General features: G+C 35.6%; 1 protein-coding gene across 3 annotated transcripts; it reads right to left on the bottom strand.

Moving 5' to 3' along the window:
• Window positions 1–2,706: 2,706 nt before the first annotated feature.
• Window positions 2,707–6,803, bottom strand: LOC130726648 (uncharacterized). 3 transcript variants are annotated; one of them, XM_057577951.1, is made up of 6 exons: window positions 6,565–6,793; window positions 6,395–6,477; window positions 6,131–6,252; window positions 4,098–4,265; window positions 3,272–3,365; window positions 2,707–3,100 (listed from the first exon to the last, which is right to left on the bottom strand). In XM_057577951.1, the coding sequence occupies exons 1-6, from the start codon at window positions 6,685–6,687 to the stop codon at window positions 2,896–2,898; spliced, it is 795 nt and encodes a 264-aa protein (XP_057433934.1). In that variant the 5' UTR covers window positions 6,688–6,793; the 3' UTR covers window positions 2,707–2,895. The 3 variants fall into 3 exon arrangements, 2 of the variants coding, with proteins under 2 accessions (XP_057433934.1, XP_057433935.1); XR_009014920.1 differs by having other exon boundaries at window positions 3,059–3,100; window positions 4,103–4,265; window positions 6,565–6,803; XM_057577952.1 differs by lacking the exons at window positions 6,395–6,477; window positions 6,565–6,793 and adding an exon at window positions 5,360–6,023 and having other exon boundaries at window positions 6,131–6,253.
• Between the last annotated feature and the right edge of the window lie 3,314 nt (window positions 6,804–10,117).

The following is a 10,117-nucleotide window of genomic DNA, read 5'->3' as shown; positions in this document are numbered from 1 at the left end:
AATTTAATTTAATTAATACTTTATTTTAAATAAATAATACTTTTTCTCTGGTCAATTAAAAATAAATTAGTTTGTTTAGTTTATAAGTAGTTTTAAGGCCCAGACCGTAAAAAACAATGTAGTTTTATGGCCCAGGATGATTCGGGGAAAAAACTAAGTGGGCCAAACAAAAAACAACAGGACAAACAAAAAACGAGCAAGTGAGAGAAAAAAAATCATGCCAACGGCCCACTAACCTTACCGGACAAAAAAACAACACTCCGTCAAGCACTCCCAGCACACCCAGCATTCCCAGATTTAGATTCACCTCCTTAATCATTGATTTTGATTTTCGGATGATGATTAGGGAATGATGATTAGCCCATAAACACCCTAAGTTCAAGTTCAACAAATAACAATTGTTAGTATGCATTCAATCAATCAGATCAAATCAATTATAAAATGCATACATGAGTCACTCAATCCCCAAATCAATACCCTGAAAATTATTCAATTAACAGTGATTCAATTCCAGAGACAACAAGAAACCAGCTGATGTATCCTAAACCCCAAATCAACGTAATGAAAATCCCAAATTTATACCACAAAAAACCTAATTTGGAAACTGCATGCACAAACAGCAAATTAATTTAACCCAAATCACCATTCTCAGAAAACAATTTCCAAATTCCCAAATTGTCCAGCCCGCAAACCCTAATTTCTAAAATCATCCAAAACCCCCAAATCAATTTAACCATTTTCCCCAAATTTTTTCAAAATCCCAAAATTTCAACCCAGAAATCCCCATATATCAACCCACAAAGCAAGAGTAGAGGGGAATCGAACAATTACGCGTGGGAGAAAGAAGAATATGTCCAGAATCGAAGATCTGAGGACATGAACAGGAAGATCCAAAGCCACACCCAGCCTCGATCGAGGATAACAAAAGCCACACCCAGATCGGAAAAACCATGTATTTGGAGACATGCGACGACGATAACAAAGCCACACCCAGATCGGAAAAACCCACGACAAGGATGGAAGGTTTCCATCGATATCTAGGTGTGGGTTTCAAACGATGGGTAATGTCGGTTTCGAAGGGGGAGGTGGGTTTCGAAGGGGGAGGTTGGGGACGGAGAAGATTGGAGTGGGAGACGGAGAAGGATGGAGGGTTCTGGAGACGGAGAAGATTGGAGTGTTCGATGGTGGGTGTGGGGGTGGCTAGGAACCCTAGATGAACATTCTGGATCTGGATTGGTTTGTGTGTGTGTGGAGTTGGAGAGGATAATAGGAATTGGTTTAATTGAATTGAATGGGTAGATAGGGTAAGTTGGGTAGATCTGATTAACATTAATGTGGTTAAAATATTTTTTACATTATTTAATTTTTTTTAACTTATTTACCTTACTTATTTACCACATTAGTTACCACATGGGTTAGTGTTAGGTAAACCATAATTATATTATAAGTATTTACTTAATATATTTACTTAATTATTTACATTTTTAAAATTCAAAAATATAAAAAATCTAAAAAACCTGAAGTAACAGGTCAAAAGGGGATGTGCAATGTATGTTAAATTTTTCCAAGTTCTCCATTTGAATATGCATTATATTAGTTTATATTAGTTGTAAATATTTTAAGCTTGAATTTGTGTTTTCTTTTTTCTTTTATAGTTTTATTTAGAGTATAGTGAGATGTAGTTTGAATATTTTGTTTTGAAGAGTGAAAGTGTAAGGGGCCATGAGGGTAGTTGAGAGAGAGTTGTATGCGTTGTAACAATTTTCACATAATATTAATTATTTGATTGTTTGTTTTGAAAATGGTCATGATTTTTCTTTAATTTTAGAGTTTTCTACAATATACTTTTGAGTGTTTATTGTGTTGCTACTTTATTTTTGTATGACGTAATGTTTTTTTTCCAACAATGGTATCATAGATGATTGTTTGACCATGGTGACAGCTTATGAAGCTTTTGTTGAGAGGAGCACATTCTTAGTATGCTATGTAAGTGTAACATTGTCTGATCTTCCACATCAAAAAATAAGTGTGTAGTATACAGTGGTCTTGTGATAGAGAAATTGGATGGAAGAGTATATGTAATCAGGTTAACACAAGATGGGCCTTTAATTGTCCAGGTCACACATGAAGATTGACGACATTAATGCATGGTGTGTGGCGAAATCAAATATACATTAGTTGACATGGATGAGGTTTGTGGTGATAGTGCAAGAGTATTGGCTTACATTGATGTAAGTTGCATAATGATAGCACATGAACATTGGCTAACATTGATACAAGGCGTGTGAGGGTAGCACACAAGCATTGGTTGACAAAGTTGAGATCCTCTCCAGCCCTCCAGCAGTGCAGCTCCTCACAATTAACCATGTCATCACTTTTTAAGTCACCAATTACTTTTTCATCATGAGCAATCTTATCCCTTGATTACAAGATCTATGGCCAATATTTTGCAGAAGAGATGCCGGAGAGAGGGCCAATTAGAGAGCATCCAAATCTTTGATCGACATTGATGCAGGGTCTGTGATAACGGTTTCAGTATAATGACTTGATCTTTCTTTTGTCTAATTACTGGGGTAGTATACTATTTCTCAACTTCTTGAGAATTTTGTTCTCAAGTTTAGTTGGTTAAATAATATGGATGGTAGTGTAAAAGGAAGGTGGGTCTATGGGCATTAGTTGGAACAGTTAATTTATCCAATTTTGTAATTCCCTTCTTGAGGAGTGCCTTAAGCGGTTAAATGAAATATCCATTCTGTTTGTCAAAATAAAAAATAACATTGCTTATTTGGCACTGGCAATTGTATTAATAGTATAATACTTTACATGAAGCAAGATTCTCAAATTTAATAAGCACAAAGTAGAAGAGCTCAAACATGTGGAACATCATTGGCAGGCTCAGTTAAAGACCCTGTTAGTGTTCTGGTGCATGATTTCTTCTATGAAGCTCACAACAACTGAGGATAACTCATCTTGATGGTTACTGAATGCATGATCAGCTCCTTCAATGATATGCAACCTGTGGTTTGGTATGATCTTGGCAAACTCATGTGCATCTTGAACAGGGATAATTTTGTCGGAAGAACCATGAGTTGTTAAGACCCTGCCATGTATGATGTGATTCGACATTAGCATATGTATGAGTTAGAGTAATTTCATAAGCTTCATCAAGCATTGTTATGTAACATCAACACACATGCTTGATCAACGAAGAAATGCAGCAAGAGATGAAAGGCTTAGAAGAAGAGGCCAGCCAGACAACTGTTCTGCCTACCTGCATTCTTTGTCAATATGAAGGCATGCTTCATGCATATTTGTTCCCAAGCGATCCATCAAACTTTCCTCAGTTACACGGAAATCAAAACTTCCTGCAACATTAGATATAATAAATAGCACAATATCTGATGCGTGACAGAGACAGAAATAAAAAATGCTGTTTCATGTACCATTTCATTATCCATGATGGCCCTAATTCCTGTTGAAATCTATTTAAAGTTCTAACTTCTAAACTCAAGTCAGTAAGCAACTATTGAACAAGATTGTTAATTATTACTGCCTAGATTTATCTTTGTCTTCCTTTTTTTCATATTTAGGGGTTTGTTTTGTAATTACAGATAATACATTTAAAAGAACGAATCATGGCAAAAAAGGCCATCAGCTTGAATTTTGTACTTGTACTATAGAACCAACAATTCTAAAATCTAAATTTTAGGATAATATTAGGATCTAATTGCAAGGAATGAGACTTGCCCACATAGGAAGTATTGGACTCTGGTGTGGGGTTTATTATTAGGCATTGAGCTCTCTAACTAAATTAGCTAACTTTTGTGGTGTTCTCACAAACAAAGGTTCTTATTAATCGGTATCAGAGCCTTTCACGACATCTCTCTTACGCAAACGAGCATGCTCAAGATCTTGACATTGTGTCTCAGCATCTATGACCATGAGATCAAGAGTTTGATCGTCACCATTGTTCTTTATAATTACATTAAAATCGAGCACAAGGTAAAATTGCCAGGTCCATGCTTTAAATGAGCACAGCAAATCACGTACCACAATGAGGGCATTGAGAAATAAGCTTGGAGTAAATGGCATGTTACCTGACCTCTTCTTTTTCACATCAATGAAGCCAACATTCCTAATTCTTTCCAAATAATCTTTTCCAAGGCGTTCTTCAATGCCTGCCTTTAGATCATAACGTCCCGAGAGGTTGATAACTGCATTAACGTCATGATATTTTGAAGCATATAGAAGCACAATGTCACCTCCTGCATCAAGATACAGAAATAATTATCCATAGTTAAATTGTGCTTGGAAACTATGGGGAGAAAAGATAGAAGAAATTTGAGATGATGTATTGGTCAGAAACTATACTAATAAGTTGGGTTTTATCAGCCATAAATGAAATGCAATGACCACCCAAATAAAATAAGATTTTACATCAACCTTAGTCCATACCTATTCCTATCAAATACTTGGTAGGAAAGGTTGATATGAGATGAGAAGTTTTATTGAGGAGAAAGGTGAAAGGCAAGTAAGTACATTGGCTCAGTTGGGAGAAATTGGCTGCCCTGAAAGGGCTTGGGGGGCTTGGCATTAGAAATTTTAAAGCTTTCAATGACGCTTTTCTTGTACGCCAGTGGTGAAGAATACCTATGGTTTAAAACTCTGATGTCAAGAGTCTTGAAAGTAAGGTATTCAGAGTCCTGGCTAGCTAAACTTAGACAAGCGTCTAGAGGGTAAAATGCAAGTTTACTCATACCAGTATTTTTTCAGCTAGATGGGTAATTTATGATGGCACCATGTGGAAAATTTGTGATGAAGAAACATCAGTATATTGGATGGAAAATGGTTTCCTAATGCAAAAATGCTGATCCCCAATTCATTTATGTGAAGGATTGACAGCACTGAGGACTGGAACCGCACTAATATAGTAATTCACTTGTTTTCATTCTATGAGGCAAGTAAAATAATCCAAATTCTTTTGAACAGGAGACAGCTAGTGAAATGCTCATATGGCAACATACAAAGCATGGAGTCTATTATGTAAAGCTTGGGTAATAACTTAACCGTAAACAGCAACAGGGTGAAAACCATGACCCCAGTTCATCTGATCACCATTCATCTTTGGACCAATATATGATCAGAAAATGTCATGTCATCCCTATGTGCAACAAACTGAATTGGCAGGCTTTCAGAGGAATTTTATCAGTTAGACATGTCTTAGCAAAGAGAGGGATTGAGGTCAATCCTTTATGTTCTCTCTGTAGAGAAGCACAAGAAACTATCAATGCCTTTCTATCTTGCAGGGAGGTGAATGGCTGGAAGTATTGCATAGACAACACAATAAAAAGGGTACTACCTCTTCTTTTCGATTTGTTATGGTCAATATGGCAGAGAAGGAACTTGTGGTCCTCCAAAGGGGCATGATGGATGCTGTTGATAATATTTTGGAGCAAGCTGCATCTAATTTTCTCAGATCCCCTGAGGAAAATTTTCAAATCACAACTAAAAATGTTGCTGGTTGAAGGTCTCCTGATCAGTACCATCTCAAACGAGGGAATTGTTGTGGTTTGATTGTCAGGGATTAGGAGGGTAAGGAGTTAGATGCTTCCACAAAAAGATTGCAATGGTTTCCTGAATCGCAAATTGATGAAGCCTCATGTCGTGGGTGGGCTATGACTATCACTAAAGACTTTCACTCTCCAGCATTTCATTTTTTTTTAAAAGACAGCCTTATACTTCAGCAAGCTTGACAGAGGAGGACTAAAGGAGAATCATACTACGAGAGAATTATCCAGGATTGTTTGTCCTCACCGAGGACTCCGCAGTGAATTCAAGTTGTGATGTCCGTCATGTACCCATATCTCGGAATCAAGTAGCAGAACATAATGCAGTTAGCAATCACAACAGATTATTGTTATTGGATTGAAGAGGATCATGCAGGAACTACTCCTCTTCTAAATGATGTAATGGCTTTGGCCTCAATTAATTCTTAACATTCCCAATTTTTTTTTTTAAAATGGCTGCATAAATCAGAAAATATTATCATATATCCACAATGAAATGTAGACCTGCCTTCTTTTTGTAATTGGTAGAAACACTTACACATAAGGAGAACAAGCCAAAGTACCTTTACTATGCCCAACAATTGCGCTGATTACACGGTTTGATTCACGGAAATGTTGAGCTACAGCATGTAAATCATCAACCTCATCCCAATAGTTACCAAACTGAAACGAACCTTCACTTTCCCTGGAAAAAAAAAAAAAAAAAACCCAACAGATGAAGTTAAAACAAAACAAACATAAGAGCAATGCTGATGATAAAGACAAGGTGACAGAAAATCTAGCACATATAATATAACCCATTTTAAATGCATTCCCCATAAACTTACCCATTTCCAGAAAAATCAAAGCGGAATGAGCTGATTTTGGCATTTTCCAGTGCAACAGCAAGGTTCAATATGAGATTGGTATCCTAAAAAACTTAAATTGAGAATCATAGGGTAAAATAATTTATTAATAATAAAGTGGAAGGAATGAGATGTGAATGAAACTAACTAACTTTGGAGCATCGAAAACCATGACACAAGATAACAATGTGTGTAGTTCCAGATTCATGCAATGTGCCGACAAGTTTTTCACCGCGTTTGTTGGGTATTATCACTCTTTGAGTAACCAACGCCATATTTGTCTTTGTCTTCAGTTCACTCTTGTTCGATCGTTTTGCATTATTATTAATTGTCTTGGTTTGTTTCTTGTGTCACAGTTCACTCTTCCTTGAATGGGCTTCAGCCCAATTGATTGTTTTCTCTGGGCTTCACCCCTCTCACCAATTACCCGTTAATGTTAATTGGCTGCGAATTAGCTGTCAATTCACTGAGTAGCTGTCGATTAGCTTTACAACAAAAAAAAACTTTGAAGTTAGCTTTAACTTAGCTGTTAGATTCGCTTCATAATTAGTAGGAATAAGAATACTGTTGCTTTCACATTATTTTCCAGCCCTCTTTCGCTTCGAGCGGCTAAATTGTTACTTCAAAATTAACTACGAAAATTAGCTACGAAACTGCATAAATAACAAGCCGGCTTATGAAGCTAAATAAGTTTTTTTAGTAGCTTGGGCCTAACCTTTTTAGTTTATCAAGCATTTTAAAAAGTTTAGGTCCGGCCTTTTTAATAAACAAGTCAAGTCAGACCAGCCTTTGACAAGTCAGGTCGTAGTACGGGTATAAGCGAGTATGGTCCGATCCGTGAATTCGATCAAACCGATCCGATTCGAACACATTATAGTGGGTTGGATTGGATCATTGGTTCGGTTCAGAATTTTTTTACTGAATCCGATCACCATTGGTTCGGGTATCGAATTTGGAGATTGAAAAACCGATCAATCCGAACCAACCCAATGAATTGAGAATTTTTTACATTAAGCTCAAACACTTTCAGCCATTTACATTACATATTTATATTTGTATTAGAGTTGTTAGTTTTATTTAGATTATATGGATTATGTCATTATCGAATGTTCTGTTCTTTAAAAATGTTAGATTTTTCTATATTATTTTATAATTTTTCATGTTTTTAGAATAACTTTCGTGCATATTTCAAAATAATATTTTTTTATTTTAAATCCGATCATCCGAACCGAACCAATCCGATTGAGATCGGGTTGGTTTGGTTCGGATTTAGAAGTAAAAATCATGAAATCTGAACCAACCCAAACCGAACATGTTTGATTGGTTCGGACATTTGAACACCCTAAATCCGAACCAATCCGGTCCGATTACACCCCTAGATCGTAGGCCTCTGACAAGCCGTTTGGCTTATTTCCACCACTAGTTGAGACTTGAAAAATGAGAAATTAGTGATACTTTCATCTCATAAAAATAATTAATATTTTTTAGAATTGGCGGATGAGTAGCTCACATGGTTGAGCTAATAGTAATTATAGGTGAAATTCAGGGTCCGAACCTTGTGGAGAAATAATTTGTACTAATATTTTTCTATAAAAAAATTAGAATTATTTTTCCTAAGTAATGAAATAATGTTAATTGAGTAGTAGCAAGTGATAAGGAAAACAAATATTATTCTTATATGACTAAAACCAATATTTTTACCGTATACATTAGTTCATTTTAAATTAAATTTATATGAGTAACTAAATAATTGTAATTTAGTAGTAGAAACCTACAATTAATAATAAAATTAATATATCATTAAATGAATATTTTTACATTTAAAATATATATATATATATTACAAATTATAAAAAAATTTAAATATTGAAATAATTTTAATTTAGGTGAGAGTACTGAATAGAAAATTGTTGTAATATATATCTTTTTAGTTTCTAACTCAAAATCCAACTCCCCGTTAGATTAAATTTCTGCATATTGGACATTATATAGGATAAAGGTCATAATTACATTATTATAGTCTAACGGCGCAACAAACAACATATATTTTTTTTATAAGTAATAGAATATATTGAAATAAAGTACTAGAGATACTTCAACTCAATACAAGTATAGAAAAAGAAGAAAACAAACAATAGACAACATCAAATTTACAACAACTTAAGATCCCTCTACTACTAACCGATAGCCCTCAGTTCGATGATGGAAATACAAAAGTAAAATGTCTCATTAAAATCTTATTGAGAAAAACTCTCTTGGAAATGAAGGAAAAAAAGTATAAATTTCTAATGTCAAGAGATACCCACCATGCAAGCCAATAATACAAAGCAAGAAATAAGAGTAAAAAGTCCACTCTCAAGCGCCATCACCCCGCCACTGTTACCAGAAAGCATCAATACACTAAGAGCCCCACCGCCCCACGAGTAGACATGAATGCCAATTGGGAACCAAAAAAAAAAAAAAACGGGCTTCAACGAAAATGAAGACAACGCCTCCACTGGCAATATATAAAAACAAACAAACATATTATAATAGAATATAATTGCATTATCATATCTTGTCACAAAACGACTCATATTGTTTAATCCTTTGATCTTTGACATGGAGGACTTAAGACAGATTAGCATAGCTTCTAGCTTCTATAAAGCATTTGTGGAATGAACTTTGTTACCTTCTATAAAGGAGGAGTTTATTTTTAATAGACATATGTGTATAAGCTAAACATGCTGAGACACTCTTCAAACATAATAGATAAATAGTTTTGCTCAAACTCGTACATTTTGGTGAAGAAGGTAAAAGTATTACATTACTTTACAGGTATGAGATGTTCTTAACTCAAATAGAATTTTTCATTAGGCTTAATACATCAGAAGGCCCCTGTAATTGTAAAGGGAATCAAATCCAGGGCCTAGAAAATTTTTGCATCAAATTGGGTCTCTAGAAATTTTTTTTTAATTCAATTAAGGCCAAATGTTGCCACCTCTCAATTTTGTCCTAGTCAGCAATACCACGTGGCTTTTTTATTTTTTTTAATTAGAAAAATTAATTAAAAATTATTTTTAAAATCCAACTCAATTATATAAGCAGAAAACAAAACTTAATAAAATCCTAATCTAATAATAACCTAAACAAAAACCTAAATCTAATTAATCCCTAACCTAATCTAATAACAAATCCCTAAATTGAAGCCTACCTCAATTTCTAATTCTAATTAGAAATTCAACAACGCAGCATCAACCCAGCAACACTCAAATTTTTCAGATCTGGTCTTCAAGCTCTCAAACCTCCACATCAAGCATTGTTCTTCTTTATCCCTTCAAAGCCTCTAAACCATAATCAAAGCCAGAAATCTCACCCCTTTTGGAGCTTCTGAGAGAAGTCTGAGACAAGAGCTTGCAAGCATCCATGCTCAAATCCATGGCTGTCGCAGATGCCACGAATGTCGCAGCATCCTCCGTGCAAGTCACGTGCTTCACCCCATCCTCCACCTCCGGCCTGCTACTCTCCCTCTCCCCGTCCACCTTCGCCGACATCACAAACCCCTTGTACTGGAATTGCAGTTCCAACCCGAAATCTGACCCGGACCCTCTCGACCCTGACCCGGTTCCTCTCCCCGTTCACGCCACGCCGCCGAGGTGACCCAGCCAATCTGTTTCTGTTCTTCCAAGTTTCTGACCTCGATCTGCACCATCTCTTTCATTTTTC

Source organism: Lotus japonicus, chromosome 6, assembly GCF_012489685.1.
Source record: "Lotus japonicus ecotype B-129 chromosome 6, LjGifu_v1.2".
Taxonomy (NCBI): domain Eukaryota; kingdom Viridiplantae; phylum Streptophyta; class Magnoliopsida; order Fabales; family Fabaceae; genus Lotus; species Lotus japonicus.
The sequence above is the reverse complement of the archived record's forward strand: the minus strand, read 5'-3'. Positions and strand labels throughout refer to the sequence as shown.